Source organism: Gobius niger (genome assembly GCF_951799975.1).
Source record: "Gobius niger genome assembly, chromosome: 6".
Taxonomy (NCBI): Eukaryota; Metazoa; Chordata; class Actinopteri; order Gobiiformes; family Gobiidae; genus Gobius; species Gobius niger.
The window spans coordinates 9,514,804-9,532,985 of NC_136857.1; the positions used below are offsets into that span (position 1 = coordinate 9,514,804).

Sequence of the window (18,182 nt, forward strand, 5' to 3'; positions counted from 1 at the left end):
CTTCAAAAGTACTGTAAAGCTTTGTTCATCTTAATCTGGGTAAAAAATATAATATCACATGAGAAAAGTGGGGACAAAATGCAAAAAACATGGAAAGTTGTATTGTTAATCTGTCATTTAGGTATGTGTGCTGTGCCATTCTGAAGCCAAGTGTTTATAAGGAAAGTGTAATATCTGTAAGTGGCCACCAGATGTCGACATAGAACCACACATTAATCAATCTGTTGATCAAGGCAGCAACAGAAATTGAGAAATAAAATTAAACAAATAAAACAATAAGAAGAATAAGAATAATAGAAAACTTTTTTTTTACTGAATGCAAATTAACAATTCAAAATGTTTCATAAAAGCCCAGCAGTTATGGGTCTAGTTATTTGCTACGTCATAAAATCTCCTTTAATGTAGAAAAATAATTATTGATCTGTGCTATATAGTTGTTATCATTTTGTTATCAGCCGTAATGAAGTCACACTGAGTCTGAGATGGTTGACAGACTCACCTGTAGTGACGTGCGCAGCCCCGCGTTAATGGGCGCCTGGGACAGAGGAGGAAGTGAGTGCAGAGAAATATGTGTCTGACAGACTGAAGGGAGCACTGAGGAGCCGCCAAGACGCACTGGACACCGCCGCCCCAGAGACCCACGGCACCGGGCTTCCTATCCTATCGATTAGATTCAGGCAGTCTCGTGCGTAAAGCTGGCAGGTACAGGTAAGATTACATGCTGTCATAGTTATTGTGCTGTGTTGAACTGCTTTTATGAACCATGGGAATGCATGTACGGCGGACATTTTTTTCCCACCCTAATCCGACTTCCACAAAGTTATTGGGAATGCTGGGAACGTGCATGAAACTTTAAAACTGCACCCGAGAGTCTGGCTTATACTTGTTAAGAGTTTGTTTTTGTCATTCATGCTTTTGGCAACTTAGAAATACCTATGACATGACATACAACTCGTCGACATGATTTGTGCCATCCAGGTATAGAGAGGAAAGGTAAGGCAAGTCCAGTGGAAGTGTTAAGTTTTGTTGGAAAAGGCCAGTATTTTATTCAGCTTCATTTATATCTTTGTAAAGCATGGCTCTGCTTTGTAACATCGTCATAAACCATTTGCGCACACTATGTATGCTTAATGAGTTTGTTTACCTGTTGTTTGGTTCACAGATTTGCAGTAGCAGCTCTTCAGGGTTAGTGTGGGCAAGTGCGCTGTGGGAGTGAGCGGTGACTCACAGGTTTAGTCCCTGGTTGATAGGAGCTGGAGGACTGACAACTCACTGCTCCTCAGAAGGGAATTACAGCACGGGTTATTATGGGATAATGTTGTTCAATGGAAGTACACTTGGAGCTTCTCATTAGGTCACTTCTGGTATGTGCAGGTCAAAAGGAGGCAGTTTGATATTATCTACTGTACTAATCTGTCCCATTTAAGGTACTTTTCATGCTCTACTTAGTCTGGAGTATCCTTTGACCAAATGCCAAAGCTTTTCCTACAGGTCTGTGCCACTGGTGGTCACCGTTTACCTTTAAAAAACATTATCCAGACTGACAGTGAGAAGTATAGTACAAGATGCAAAATATTCAAATTATGTATATTTTATGGGCCACCTTATTACATAAGAGGAGGCATTGTGAGTGTTTTTACCTTTTTACATCTGTTAAAAAGGCTAACAACAAAAGTGTTACTTTTTAATACAGAGCAAAGTGTTCCTTGATGCACAACTTTTTTTGTTAAATGTCTTGAGTTTTGAGCATCGATAGTTAACGTGTGACCTTCTATGCAGCTGTATCTGGACAATTGAGTTTAAACAGAGACTCAGGGATAGTCACAACAATGTCAGGTGGTGGCTTAACCATTCTGAGCACAACAGACCATTCATTTGGAGCTGGTGGCACAGTGGTTGAGTGGTTTGCACTCTTCCCTCACAGCATGAAGCATGTCAGGGGCGCAATTTTCACATAATGTGAGCTTTTCTTCCTTGCTTCCTCTCCCTGGTTTCGTCCGGGCACTGCAGTTTCACCTGTCGATCTAAAAACATGCAAAATAGGCTGAAATCTCCAGCTTCCATCTGAATAATCCTGGCCAAACCTACCTGAGGGTGGGACTGGGTGTTCCTCTGCAGTCCCCCACTGTCTTTGAGGGCTGAGTCTAATGCTGGGGTACAAATTGCCTTACAGGAACTATAGAGTAGTCTAAAGTCCTAACCTTAACTTCTTCCAAACCACACTCAGTGTGTGCGTGTGTGGGTGAGGAAGGAAGTAAGTGAACATTATTTTGAAGAGCGCCTTTCACAGAGCAAGGCCCAAGGTGCTTCACACAGATTAAAAAGACACAATGATGTTAACAATGACAATTGCTTGCTTAAACTGCAATAAATTGCTGTATGCAATAATAGTACAAGGATGTTGCTCATTATAAAAACTCTGCAGTTCTTAGGGAGCGTCAGTCCACATCCTCGGTGTAACAGACACGAGCGCCCAGTCTCCTCTCGGTCACCCCTCCATGTGTAACATTTCACCCAAAAAAAAGAATAAATGATGAGCTTTAATTTCATTATTTCATTATATCTTTGAATCATCAGGTAATCAATACTTCTGATTATTGATTTCCTGAAGTGTAGAACGGTTGACGTGTAATCCACTGAACCATCATTTGTTATTAAATGTATTGAATTGTAGCTCAGTTATGTATAAGATTGTAAAACGTAATAAAAACTGAAACTGAAGCTACAATGTAAATTATGATTAACAGGCTACGGGGACGGGTGACAGCAGTAATGATTGACTTGTTTTAAAGAATTGTCCTTTTGAATATGTTTTTCCAGCTTCAGTGATGTGCTAGACCCTGGATTATTGCCTGGACCAGTCAGAGGTCACTGTTAGGACTATACAAGACGATACAGGAGTCAAGACATGTCCCAATCAGGAAGCCCGGTGGGTGACCAGGCCCGTCTTATTACAGAAAGCTGCTTCTCCACTGTCCTCCATATATCCGAACCAGGAGATGAAGAATATGAACAACACCCAACCTCGCCCCAAATCGAAATCTCCCCACCAAAAGAAGAAGAAGAAGAAGAAGTGAAGGAGGAAGTGGGCGATGTGGTGGACAAGTTAGTGGTGCCAAAGAAAGCCGTTTTGAGCACACAAAGCCCAGTGTCTCGAAAAGTTGGCACCCAGCAACTCATCCCAAAGAACTTAGCCACGTCGAGTCGCCCTAAGAACCGGCACCATACCACAGTGGTGACATTTCCGGTGGGGCTAGAGCTGTCCAAACTCGGGTCAAAGAGCAGGCACTCGGCGCAGGGCCCCGAGGTGTCCTGGGAGGAGTATGACAGCGACGGAGACGGGCTCACTTTGAGGAGGAATCGCAGGAACAAGTCGTACAGAGCGGCGGTGACCAGCCTCGACGTGGGATTTGCATCAAAAGACAACTCAAACAGACTGGAGCCGGTGAAGGAGCGGAGAGCGGCCAGTCCAAGTCCGTCCAGGAGTCCAGGCCGCAAGGTAAGAGGGAGGGTCAAGGAGGAAATGTAACCTCTAACCAATTAACCTCATATTTGTTTTTTTTTACAAGAAACTTATTAACTACTACTTTAGGGACCACGTCTGCGAACTAGCTTTTAGCTATACGGCCTATGAACATGGCATCGGTTATTGTAACAATGCTTCTTGTTCTGTCCCTATCAAATAAACATATAAATAAAAACTGTAAGTAAGGTCTTAGAGTGTTATATTTATACCTATCCATTTTCCTTTGTGTTTACATTCAACAAACACAGCTTTAGCCTTAGCTTTTCATCAAACAAATTGTGAACTGTATTTTCTATTATTTTATTGCATAAGGAGGTTTGGTCATTATTATAAAAGCAAACATATAAAGCACCATACAAGAGTTTGGACTTAGTTCCACAGAAACCTCTTGGATATTACGCAGTTCTTGTTGTACTTTCACTTGAACAAACCACTTATGTACCAATTAGTAACACAAAGATTGCTCATGAATATGAGTCATTTAGATTGCAATCATAACACCACAGGGTTGGAACTGAATAATCTTTAATTAAAGTCCGAATAGTGTGAGGACGTGACTTCTAGTATTACATGTTTATGGTCTTATTTCACGTTATTGTCAACGTACCAATTGCAAACTCCCCCTCCCTTAGTCATACAGATGATGCGTTGATTCCCATTTCCTTGTGCTCACCCCTGATCTGTTGAGGAAGATCATAAACGGACATATACAACACATGTTTAACATTATTTTAATGCTGCATGATACAGTAGTAAATAGAAGATTTTAAATGTTTTGATGAAACTAAACCAATTATGTCTGTGCAGCGGACACTGGGGCGAAAGAGGAACCAGAAGCAGCGCGGATCCTTCAAGAACGGTGCGTCTCTAAATTTAGCCTCCAGCGACACACAACTGGAAAATCACAATGACCTTTGCGTATTGTGTTGGAGCAGATTTTCACAACAGCAAAACCGTTAATGTGTGTGACTGGAGCAGCCGTCATAGTAGCCTCAGGCAGATCCAAAGTATACAGAAACCTTGGTTGTATAAATATAAACTGTTGTACTCGTTACTTGGGACGATTCAATTTAATTGATCTTTATTCTGTGGTCCGTTTAAAAAGGACAAACGATTATAACCCATTCATATTTGTATTTCAATTCATAAAATAGTAATTTTAAACAGGAAATCTAACCAGTCTCTCCATAAGTCAGAGTGATAACGTGCTGCACTCACGTGTTACATGTTATATTTGTGAGGTAATAATTGATTGATTTATTGATTATCTAAAATTGCTCAACATATTTTTATGATTGTCAATAGAGATGTTATTCATATTCGTGTTATTTCTGTGTTATGTCATACAAAAGAAATAGAGATGAATTTATCAGGCCTATTTGTAAGTGTTGCTAATAATAATTTCAATTTCAAGTTCTCCACCGAATAACCATGATCTTAGTGTTGGACTCTGCTTTTGCTTTTACTTCAGTATTATAGACTTTTCAGTGGCTTTCAAGTTTCAAATCTGTAACATTTACATTAGGTAGGGTGTCGCACTGTACAACGCCCCCAGTTTCTAATTGATATGAAAGCTTGAGGCAAAAAACAGGGTTTTTGAGTTGTTAAAGCAGATTATTTCTCTCCTCCCACTCACTTTGACCTGTGGTTATATCAATGCCCAGCAGAGCCATGGCTTTTGGCTGTGCATTTAGTACTTATGAATAATAAATGTCCCACTGCAAATTACTGCTTGTTCAGAGATCTCACTCTACTTTACCGTATTGTGTTCATGTGTTTAGGCTATTATGGAAATGTAAGAAGCATAATAACAAGTCACATTATTTATATCTGGCTTGATTTTCGAGATATACACAAAAAAAATAAACCACTGAAGAAATACTACTGTCAAGTATGAAAATGTAAATTCATTTCATAGCATAAAAACAAAACTAAAACTAATGAGCAAAAAGCAAAACTAGATTATTATTTTTTTCCTGCTCTAACTAAATATTCATTGAAAATACATGTTGTTGATGTAGCCACCCCAAGGCTGTACCAGGATGTGCGGGAGCGGGGGCTGCACTCGACAAACCAGGACGAGTTGCTGGAGGACTTCGTGGTGGTGGAGCACCCGGTGGAGGAGGAAGACCAGGGCATTGTGGTCCGCAACTACAGGCCGGTTCAGCTCACATGGAGCCAGCTGCCACAGGTGCTACACTGGAAAGAAGAGACATTAGGCTGAGAGGAATATACCAATGTAGGCCTGATGATCTGAGGTCACACAATATGGGCCTGATGAAAGTGGCTGCTTTTGACTTGTTTACTTAAAGTAGGAAGAGGCTAAAATATTTGCAGACATTGTGTTTCAAATTCACCATATTATCAACACATACGTAATATATACATACAACAGATATCAAACACAAACATATTTTATCTTTCTTGGCTACAAAGTCATTTAGTTATTATCATAATACATGAAGTACTGATTTGTCTTTTGTCTGACATGCTGAGACGTAGGAATTTCCTGTTTATCGTTTTATCTCTTTGTGTCCATTATACAATACGTGCTGAACTTGTGTTTGTTTTCTTCCTCAAAGGTGAAAGAAGCAGGAATCCTGTCCTTGATCACGCCCCAGGAACGGAAGAGACAAGAGGTACTATATACACACAAATGACATGGATCTACCTTTACTATAGACACTAAAAGGTTGGAATAATCTATTTCTTGTGTGTGTTTTAATCAAGTTATATATTTCAACATGGCCGACTTACATAGTCCCAGGAGGATGTATAAGTAAACATGTCTTACTTTAAGGGCAGAATTTTTGCATGACCTGATATTAGGGTTAAGAATCAAGATACACCTTACTTATTGTTACTTTAGCGAGAAATCTGTCCTCTGCATTTCAACCACCCTTCAATTCTGCTGGGACACCTAAATTGCTGAATGTGGTGGGCTAAAATGGCACAAAACACTTTAAGTCATGTATCGAGACGGGTGCTAAATGTGTGCATGCTGGAAATTAGCATCAGGCTATTTGTGGGCATATTGCAATTTGTAAATGCATGTAATAGTGCCTCAACTCTGATATAACAATGAGAGAATGTTGTGCAAGTTAAAAAAAATAGCTCAGACTCAGATGATCCACTTTTGTGTGGGCCACTTGTTATTGCACATGAACAAGCGCTTTATAAATGACCCCCCCATGACTTTTAGGATAAATATACCAATTTAATAGAGCATTGCAGGGGGGCTTGGGGCCATAATTCAAGAGCCTATAAAGTAGTTTCAGTTTCAAGTCTGGGAGACGGTGTAACTCTATCCGGGCCCAACTTGTTCTTTGTGGTGTTTATGAGCCGATGCTGTGTCAATAGCAGTGGATCCGTAACTGTGTGCTCGATAGGACATGAGAACTGCCACTCCCTGTCAGTGCAATCACAAAGTCTCCCACATGCAACTGTTTGTTTTGTGGCCTTTTGTTCCATAATGAGTTTTCAGCACATTCATAATCTGGAACTGCATAAAGAAGTTTCTATTGAGGCGTATTAACTGTAACACGTACCACAGAACATCATTCATCAGTCAACTACTATAATTTCAAGAAGTTTGTCAAGATTTCTATCCTGAGACGTGTTTGGTAGAGTAGTGTTTTTCTTATCTGTCTTGGCCTCTGCGTTGGCCATGATAGCATGACTAGGCCTAGTCCAAGTTTACTTTTGCTGCACTTTGGTCTTTCTCTTGACACCCAGGAAGTGAGAGGGGGCAGGTGTGTCAGCAGCAGTACCTGAACACACACCACTGTAATTAAAGCATTCAAGACTCAAATCTAGTCATTTGTTACACTCTTGTTTGGTGTTGGCTGCTGCTGTAAATTATCCATTCATGTTCTGGCGGCAAGTCCAGACACGGCAAGTCGCAGTAACATTGGCCTTGCTGTCACCTTAAAAGATTTCCATGAACAGATGGCATCACATCATTCTTTAATCTTTAATTTAATCTGGAAATCTCATGGCTCAATTCCTCCAATGTAGTAGCAAGGTCACTCGCATAAATATTCCAGTTTGGCATTTAGGATTTTCTTTTTGAATAGTTCCTCATGTAATCAACAGGGGTAACTGGCTCTTGCCTTGGGCTCCAGACTAACATTTTGGGTTGGTTGCACCGTTGCACTGGGACATACCACTTAAGAAATGTCTCATAAACACAAGCAGAGAACAATGCATTCACCATTTACTGTTTGCTATTTTGATCTTTTTTTTTTACATCCAAATCTAAATCATGGTGTGCCAATATTACCACGGAACTGTAGGCAGTGATGTCGGCATTATTGTCAAGCTCATCGGCTGATCTGGCTTTTTTGGTGAACCCATTTCATTTATATGTTTTCTGTTTGTGTGTTGATATTGACAGGCCATTTTTGAGATCATCACCTCAGAGCACTCGTACTTGCACAGCTTGGGGATCCTGGTGAAACATTTCAAAAACGACGAAGCCCTCAGGAAGACTATGACGGCGACAGAGCATCATCACCTGTTCTCCAACATCTCGGTCATTCACGAAGTCAGCAAACGGTGAGGAAAATAAAACTGATCATCCTAACATAAAGGCTTTTTGGCAGCAGGGTGACTAAAAAACTAAATAAAGGACTAAAATCTCATTGCACTAAAACAAGGCACAAACAAGGACAAAACGTAGAATCTGGTAGAAAGTTACATACAATAAACTGAAGGGATAAAAATACATATTGAGTCTTATCATATAATATATGTGGATCATATAGTAGATACTTTTTGGATGTACTGTAATGTTCTACGATATCCAAAGTGGACTAATTGACAAGGTATCCAAAAATGTCCCTATTTCTAAGCCAACCATTAGCATTATTATTAGAATTTGGGGGGCATTATCCACAAAGGCCCCTCTCCCCATGCTTTTAGAAGCATGATTGCACAAGCCTCCAAAGCCTCTCTGTTTTTTTTTTTTTTTCATAGCATCTACACCAGGGGTGGGCAATTCATTTTCATAAGGGGCCACATGAGGAGCCTGAATTGAGTCGGAGGGCCGCACCAACAATAACTCAAACTTATATCGGGATATAAATATATTGGGAGTGTATCGCCGGGGTCCATAAACAAAAGCTCCAAAAAAAATAAAAATGTTTTGATTGGGAAAATACATTGAGGACTTTTTTTCAATAAATCTATAATGATGAGCCTGGCAGGACTGTGGCCTCATAAAAACGGCTTACACTTATTGCACTTGACAAGCCTGTGTCACAAGTCTCTCCTACATTGTAGTCAATATTCATTCACTCCGCACTCCGCGGATTGTAGCCACAGCTGCCCAGGGGCAGACTGTCCATTTCCCACTTGTCTACAATGTGTTGTTTATATCCTTATATCTTATTATGCCAGTGCCTTTTGCTGGACACCTGTGGAATTCTTTACTTTTATTCTTATTTAATCTGCCCCCTAGTGGCTGGAGTGAGCATTCTGGTAATAAAAAATAAAAAATCATAACTCCGCACAGGAATGAGCTAGAGACTTACTTTTTTTTTTGACATGCTTATGAATTTATGCCCTACAAGTTATGGGCCGGACTGAATCATCTCGCGGGCCGGATGTGGCCCGCGGGCCGTACTTTGCCCAGGTCTGATCTACACCATCAATTGATTAGGACAACACTTATCACAAAACAGCAGATTTTCCTCCCTCAGTATGTACATTTTTTAGATATATTAGTATTATAGCCACGGGGAAAAAAAACATGTGGTATCGAGAAAACCCGGGGCTTAACCAGGACTAAATCTGAATCATTAGCTGTAATTCTTCAATGATAGGACAAATTCATATCTATTAAACTATTCTCAAGCCTGGAAGCTCTCGAAACCAACAATGGCATGACATTTATAGCCTCAGTCACTAAAGTTTCATGGTTTTAATGAATAAGTGAAGTGCCTTTGAGGGGCACTCCACAAACCCAAAGTGCAGATTACGTTACAAAAGAAATGTTCAGGAAGATGAATGGACTTCAACCCAATGTGTAATCACCTTTCTTTTGGAGATTTTCCCTAGCAAAAACTAAAGCTATTGTATTCTCTGTCACCCATTGTGTGTCGGTGGGCCTTGTCGTGGTGTTTTCCCACTCGGATTTGGTATCGAGTGTTGAGTGTCTGGCTGCTGCAGGAGTATTTTCCTTTTGAGAATGTATCGTCAGTATCCTGTAGGTCCCACAACATGTTCGTACTCGCTCGTCAAACTGGTTGGGTCACCTCGCCACATGTATTCCCTCTTTTTAAGATGCTAATACTCTCGAGAAATGCGTTTGCTGCCAGAGGATTTTGCATAAAAATAGGAAAAGGTTTTAAATCTTTTCAGAAAACTGGGTGTAGCCGCTTGTAATCTGGTACTTGTTCCTTATAGTTTCAGCGTGACTTGTATCCATTGAGACTGGGCTGGCATTTGGTTTCAATTTACAGCTTTTTTGTGGAAATACCTGGTGTATGCATAGGAGTGGCTCTCAACAAGAATGAGACAGATACAGTGAAGGATGAGGCCAGTAGAAAAGGTAACACTTTTTGTTGAAGCAGAAAGGAGCACATGTCTGTAGTATGCATGGAAACATCGAAATACTTCAACATATTTCTAACTTGTGCTTCACATAAGGCACTTTTAGTTATGCTGCCTTCAGGTGCTGAAGGCAGCATACAGCACAAAAACCCTCATGAATGAACCATTTCTTATTGGTCAAATAATAGCTTCTAGAATATGTATCTATCTTCTGTACTTTTGGGTATAATAGTACAACCATAGTCTGTTCCCATCCAAAGTAGTAACAGGAATTTGAGTGACTTTAAAGATTTAAAAATACTCAATGTCCCGTTTATACCGCATTAGTCATTGTCCAAGGAGCATGTTTCTGTTATCATGTTACTGCCACTCTGCAGTTCACTTTGTGCCTGTGGGAAGGCACTGATTTTAATCTAGCAGTTTGCAAAGGTGGCATTACAAGTATGTTCTGTCATGTGAACGTGTCTTTTCAGTACAGCTAAGGATAGTAGCTGTTGTTTATTGGTTGAGGTTATAGGTTATAGATTAGATTGAACCAAAATATAACACGCTTATCTCTTTGCCAGGTTATATTTTGTTAAAGTTGAGTTCATCTTTCTTTTTTTCTGGCACAAGTGAGAACAGTAGTTTCCTAAAATGTATTGTGTTGACTTTTCACTATGCCATGAGACTAGCTGGCCTTTGTCTTCCCCAATAATTGTTTGTATCTGTTCCCAAACAGAATGAGCAAAATTAGGTATAAACCTAAAGTAAAAATGAACATTCAGGCTAACTGTTCAATAGGTAACACTATGAGATTAAAGGTTTTGCTTACTTCCTTATTGCACAGGATGTGACACACAAGGAGGGTGAAGCTTAGTGCTAGATACTCTGTTCGGGAGGGACTTTCTGTTGTGTTTTTTAACCTTAATCCTAGCCCTAACCTTAAACATATCCCTGTTCCTAATTTTTGTCATTTTTCACATTAGACCGTCCCTTCTGAGCCCACTATCTTGCATTAGCCGAAGTTGAATTCCTTAATTGTTGGTGTACAACCATACTGTACATACGGGCCATGTTTAACATAAAAATGTATACTTTCATACTTTGCTTCATGAAATTTCCGCTTCACTGATGTTAAACTCTGAGTAATACTTACCATAGACGTCATCCCATCACACAAAGTAATAATTTGAAAAACACAGAAACTTGCCTCATGCACTTTAATACAATTGATGAGTCTCCATTTTGCGGAGCCACTTAGGACAGGTTTCCATGGCAACTAATGGACTATTCCCTCAGTCTACAGTAGCCTATTGTTTTATATTATTTTGTGTCCCACGGAAATTGAATAAAAAGCAACAATAATAGAATTCAAAGCTAAAATGCATCTTGTTTTTTTTTTTTTTTGCATTTGATTGCCATTCATGTGATCTGTCTGTTGTGTAAATTAGCCCCTCCATTCACTCCTGTTTACCTTTGTCCTCGTGTGTCTCTTTTATTTTACAGATTTTTTGAGGATTTGGAAAGGCGTCACTATGACAACCCTGTGATCCGGGACATCAGCGACATTGTCCAGAACCACGCAGCCCACCATTTTGAGCCCTACATCGTTTACTGCGCCAATGAGACCTTTCAACAGAGGACACTACAGAGACTACTGTGAGCTCACACACGTGTAACCTGAAGAAAAGCTTACCCATCTATTTATCCCTATCCCTAAGTCTAGTACTCATATTGTTCTCTTGTATTTATATTTATTTGTTCATTTCATTCTTAAAAAGCCACACTCAGCAGCTTGAGTAGAGACCGCGCTGTTTGTATCCAGCAGACAAATGGGCTTTACCACAGACCAACACTTTCATAAACCCTGAATGAAAAACGACACTGCTATGATCACACCTGTCAAAGATTTGGATTTGAAAATTAAGGGCAATTTTATGGCACCCGCTGTGAGCCGTCCCACCACTCCAACCAAGCTCCAAGAGGGGTAAAATATGGGACACTTGACAGATATGCTAACCTCGCGACAACCGCCACTGCAGGTGGCAGTTCTTTTGCGAGTCTAGTGACGAAGAGCAGTTTGGAGAGGCAGAGGAATGTTTTTATTGAATTACTATTATTCTTATAATACAGGAGATTTATGGTATAAGACGAATGTGGGAGGACGGTGGGAAAGAAGGGGAAAAATAAGGTAGTTTCACAGCCAAAACTGGGGAGTTGACAGCTATGGCCTACAGTTGTGGTATAGGAACTGGATTTTTGGGCCCTTTTGAAATTTTATTTTCATGGTGATGATTACTATTATTTTAATTTAGCTAAACTTTTCTATTTCAAGTGCATTGTTGTGGGTAATAGAGCACTGGACTATCAGTATTTACAATTGTATTTCAGTTGGAGGGCAGGTGCCAATGCAACTCAATGGGAGAGAAATTTCCTAAAGGAAAATGCCCAAATGTTTTCCCTGATCATTATCAGGGAAATCATGATTGATCAGTCATCATTACTATCATCACTATCATTATTTGACAATGATTGGATTCACAAACCTGCCACATTACTCTTGTGGCTGAAAGTCCTTTCTACTGACCCACATCAGGTTTTTGAATATTGTCAGCACTTTTTTGAAAGTGTCAGCTGGAAGAGAGGACTTTTTGACAGTTTCTGTTTCATATGAATTGCCCCAGGAAAATAAGCAATAAACTAAGACTAGAAACCAGCATTTTAACAGTTACCATAGCTCTGCCCTCCACCTCAGTTTTAAACTATAGGCTCTTTTGAATGTTGTGATGGCATGTGCAGGTAATTTATTGGAAAATGTACATACTACTACATAATTAAATCTGGTCTGAAAACTTTCTGAACCTACTGTTTTTCTGAATTGTAGGGGCAGCAACACAGCCTTTAAAGACACCCTGAAGCAAATTGAACTGAGCAGCGACTGTGGAGGCCTTCCCATGATATCCTTCCTCATCCTTCCCATGCAGCGAGTCACCAGACTGCCCCTGCTCCTCGATGTCAGTAACAATGACTAACTATCAAGTGAATGGAATACACAAAATAAGCGACTTTATGTGAAATCTGGGCATATGCATGTTAACAATGCGAAGTTAGCATATTCGTATTCTGAGAGGCAAAAATGCTATATTTCTCCTGTTCTCCCTCCACAGACAATTTGTCAGAAAACTCCAGACAAAACGGCCGAGTACTTTGCAGCAGTCTGGTCTTTCCACGCCATGAGCAAGGTCTGAACACAGAAAGCCCATAAACACACAGAAGTATGGATGATCTCAGCATTAATTATGAAGTAGTCATTTTCATTTTAAATGTCACACCGACAGTTGGTCACGAGCTGCAACGAGCGCGCGAGGCAGATGGAGAAAACTGAGCAGATGTACACGATACAGAAACAAATGGACTTCGGGAAAATCAAGGTAAAAGCAGAAATGAAAATGTATTTAATTGTTGATTTGTATTTTAAGAAAGAAGCCTGTATAATACCCTCCGTATCTTCTTCTTCTGTATCTTCTCTTTGTGAAAGTTCCCACAAAACCCTCAAATTCTTGCCGCAAGTCTGTTACTGGTTGATGGAGTTCATGGATGAACATTATGATTCATTTTTTAGGATTCTAAAAGATAATTACTGGAGTTTAAGAACCAGGGACTGATATCATTCAATTTGTAGTGCTGAAAATAAACTTCAACAGCACCCAGACTTCCTGTTCCCATCTCAGTCAACCATTACAGTGTCTTGATGTGTCCCTTTATCTCATCGTGCGTTGTTGTTACAGGTATATACTGTATGTACTACTAAGTTTTCTGTGATTTTTGCGTGTACAGCCGTTCCCCCTGATCTCGTCCTCGCGGTGGCTCAGGAAGCGTGGAGAGCTGACCATTTCCTCCGAGGAGCTCAGCATCTGGAGAGCCTTCAGCCAGAGGAGCTACTACCTGTTTCTGTTCAACGACGTCCTCATTGTCACCAAGAGAAAGAGGTGAGGAGTCTCAAACGGCCATACTAGACTGGAGAGTCTAGGCCCATACGTACTGTAAAATGTCTTCTCTCCATCACAGGACATCCTTGACAAGGCAGCAGAATGTTGTTTGCATTAGTAACGCTCCACTTCAACTCACCTTCAAACCTAAAACACATGCATATCCAATTTTTTGAGGGGAAGGGTCACAGATGAGCTGGCATGTAAAACAGTGCTTGTTTTCTGTAGCAACTATAAATTAGTCAACCATCAAGTCGGTGAATAATATACAGACAAAATGGACACATTGTAAGATACAGTTAAGGTCTTACTTGCCCGGCGTTACTGGACAAGACCACATGTAGAAGATGTAAAGGGATATTTCAGGATTTTTGACATAGGGCCTCATTTCCTAGTTATCCAGAGTGTTGCTAATTTCTGGAGATATAATTCATGCAGTTCTTATGTTTGAAGAGTTACGTAGCGTTAGGCTAGTGCAAGGCTAGCGCATTTCTACAGTATCAGCTAGCCTGCATTAAAAACAGTCTGACCCGCTCCACAGTGCACCTGAGGCAAATCACTTATAACGCCAGACTAACCAGATAAATGTCTGTCAATCGAATAATTTTAACAATTTTTCATTTAAAATAACTTATATTTGAGCAGCATCAGCTCCGTGGTTGTATAAGCTACGCGGCGGCGGAGTGATCTGCTAGAAAATAGTCCCTCAAAATGCGATCATTCATGTGATGCAAGGTCAGTTGTATTCCAAAAATGATTCTATCGACACAGACATTTATATGGTTAGTCTGGCGTTATAAGTGAGTTGCCTCAGGTGCACTGTGGAGCGGGTCAGACTGTTTTTAATGCAGGCTAGCTGATACCATAGAAATGCGCTAGCCTTGCATTAGCCTAGCCCCACGAAACTCTTCAAATATAAGAACTGCATGAATTAAAAAAAAAAAAAATCTCCAGAAATCAGCAACACTCTGGATAACTAGGAAATGAGGCCCTACGTCAAAAATCCTGAAATATCCCTTTAAGACCATTCCATGAAGATGAACCCAAAATTTATTGTAAATCGGTTTTGCTTTGCTTTTTTCCGGAATCAGAACCTATGCAAAGTCCAGAACATTTTGCGACAGGAGCACTCCACATGGGACAGACGAGTAGAGGACGGGTATTGTGCATGCGTGCTTGAGATTCTTCAAAATCTCGCGTTCAGCATGTCCACTCAACAGACTGGAGTGTTCTGTTTTGAGTTAGGGAGAAACCAAACAATGCCAGCTTACAGAGAGGAGCTATGCACAACACAGGAGTAGTATGTGACTGTTTAGTGACACGGCCATTAGGTAAATTATCTGGGAAATGCTATTAGCAACTTTGTCACAACGTCAGGTTTTACAACGACAATTAATCCTAAAAGCCGTATCGGAATTCGGAAACAGCAGAACATGGATTCCAGCTGTTTTGTTGACAATATCAGCCTGTTGTTGTTATATACTGCTTTGTTTTTTTGTGCAGTGAGGAGAGTTTCGTGGTGACGGATTATGCCACTCTGGAGAATCTAGAGGTGGAGGTGCCCGAGGATGTAGAGGGACGGACTGGGTCACCGCCTCCAAAAAACAGCCACTTTCTGTCCTTCAAACTGCTCATGAGCAAGAACAGCGATGGCAAGGCTGAACACATCCATCTTGTGGCCGACTCTAGGTATTACACATATTACGCAACCTAGTTACATTTTTTATTTGGTGGTTTGACAGAGACAGTGGCATGTCTTTAACATTGTTTTCTTATAATGTGGGTTAAATACAGCTAGTAGCAGTTTTTAAGACGCTACAACTGTATTAGACCCCACAATGCCACTGAATTGTAATAGCAGAAGTCTCACTATTAGTATTGTGGACTGTCACAATATATCAAACTGCAGCTCCTCAGCCTGAATGTTGTGCTTTGGTGCTTAAAGCAAAAACAGTATTAATCATCTAGAAAAGTTCTGCTTGGGCCCAACTTTTACAAAGAACAAAGCAACCAGGATTTGATTCCTATATCAACTGTAGTGAAAGCGATTCCACAACATGTGCGGTGGCAGCACACATGAAGAAATTACACTTTCTCCTTTCAATTCTTACGCACGTTTTGGCAGTGATTAGCCTGGCCAGACTAATTACAAAATACTATTTTTGAGAGGAAATTAGAGAGGAATTATCCAAGTACAGTATTATCCCACTTTATCCCAATATACTGTACCGTGAGATCAATGCACGAGTAGATCTGAATCTTTGCATGTATTAAAAACAGAATAAAAACATAATGGTCACATACTATAAAAGTTCAACTGTAAAAGCTGATTGACATTAAAAAAAAAAGAGAGAAAGAGAGAGAGAAACAAAGGGAGATTTGGGAGAATCAAATTCGCCTCAAGTTTATTTTTTACAAGATGTCAAGTTGACAATCGGTTGGGCAAAAACTGCAACATTGCTTTGTTAGGTCTCACTTCTCCATTTGGCACTAGTCATATCTTTATTTTCATAGATAGTTGGACCAACAAAGCGTTGATACTAACCATATCCTTTTCAAGATTGATGATTGATGATGGCCATAGAGCAATGGCTGATATGTTGTAGTTTAGTTTTGTTTGCCTTTGAATTGCAGCAATAATCCACACACACAGTTTGACGATCCTTGAAGACCAGTGTGTTGCGTTTTACAATTAAATTACCCCCCCCTGGTCCATTTCGTGCTTAAATCTGCAAGACTTGTTCAGAGCAATTCAATATACAGGGGATTTCAGCAGTCTGGTTTTGTAAATGGTGTTGTTTACCCCTTTTGCCTCGCACAACTAACCTCACACAACCCCATTACTCTGTCTCTTTAAAATCCCTCGGTGTCAACTAAGGCCACCCCACGTTTGATTATGTCTCCCTCTACCGGCAGACATTTTGGTTGCACATGAAGTAACGCACATTTCGTTTGTCTCCTGTTTCTCCAGGGCGGATCGTGCTCGATGGATAGTTGCCTTAACCCAGCATAAACACGCCGGCATCTTCACTTGTAAAGATGGTGGGTGTGCATTTCGAACAATGAACCTAAATCCACCAGATGTCAGATCATTAACAGCAGTTCCTAATCAATGTATCAAGAGCGCTCGGAACACAGTGTACCGCACAAAGCAGATGGTGGTCATTTTCCAATTCAAATTAAGTCTATTTACTGCTTGACATGCAACTTGGAGCTGTCCCTTTTTTCACAAATTTATGACCTGGAGTTAAAAGATTTATGTTTCACAAGCAAATTAGACTCAGCACCGAGGCTATGAACTGTACATACACCAATAATAAACTGCTTTAATGGAATAGAATACATTAGCAACACTGAATGTTCTTCGTATTTTTACTCTGTATATTTTATCAAAAGTGCTTTTCTGTTTGTGCAGGCCTCCCTCAATGTGAAGCCACCAAAGCCTATATGCCTAGGGAGCCTGATGAAGTGGGACTGCAGCTAGCTGAAATTGTAATCCTCCTCCAAAAAGAGGACGGTAAGGATCTTCAACAATTCTGCATAATTTTCTTGCTTTTTTTCTCTATATTTTTATGAAATGTATGATACTAGGTTGGTGTTATGGAGAGAGAATGCGAGACGGAGAAAGAGGGTGGTTTCCTGCCAGCTGTGCCACAGAAATCACGGATCCCAACGCCATAGAGAACAATGTGCAGCGTATGAAGAGACTACGCAAAGAGACCAATGTTTGAACTGTAAATGACATACAGAATGTGGCACATTTGCAGCCAAGATGACTACACATTACTAGCATCTAAAGGAGAGAATTCTAATGTGTATATAAGGTCATTTTAAGCTGAAAAGCCAAGTTATTAGTATAACATTTGGCTTCAATTTGAATTATATTCGAATGGTTCACTGTGTCCTTGTTGAGCATTTGCTTTTGTTTGTACCAGACCTCACTGAACACCTGCTGTGTGAATACTTCCACGTCACCCATTTGTGAATAAAGTGGATTTAAACACATACATTTGTGTAATGTAATTACATTGTCACTGCTAAGTGACAAGTAGCATACAGTAGTTTGCTTTTTTTTTGCTACTTTGGGATTTTTGAGAACTGTACATTTTCATTGTGCATTTAAGACGTAC

At 40.2% G+C, this 18,182-nt stretch overlaps 1 protein-coding gene across 1 annotated transcript; it reads left to right on the forward strand.

The window, feature by feature from the left end:
* The first annotated feature begins 603 nt into the window (after positions 1–603).
* arhgef16 (Rho guanine nucleotide exchange factor (GEF) 16) lies at positions 604–18,145 on the forward strand. Its single transcript, XM_079557907.1, has 15 exons — positions 604–708; positions 2,821–3,499; positions 4,334–4,385; positions 5,548–5,717; positions 6,109–6,165; positions 7,923–8,083; positions 11,570–11,722; positions 12,948–13,077; positions 13,231–13,305; positions 13,402–13,494; positions 13,901–14,052; positions 15,556–15,741; positions 17,024–17,094; positions 17,468–17,569; positions 17,644–18,145. Exons 2-15 carry the CDS (start codon positions 2,909–2,911, stop codon positions 17,781–17,783), a joined length of 2,133 nt encoding a protein of 710 aa, XP_079414033.1. The 5' UTR covers positions 604–708; positions 2,821–2,908; the 3' UTR covers positions 17,784–18,145.
* Positions 18,146–18,182: the final 37 nt, after the last annotated feature.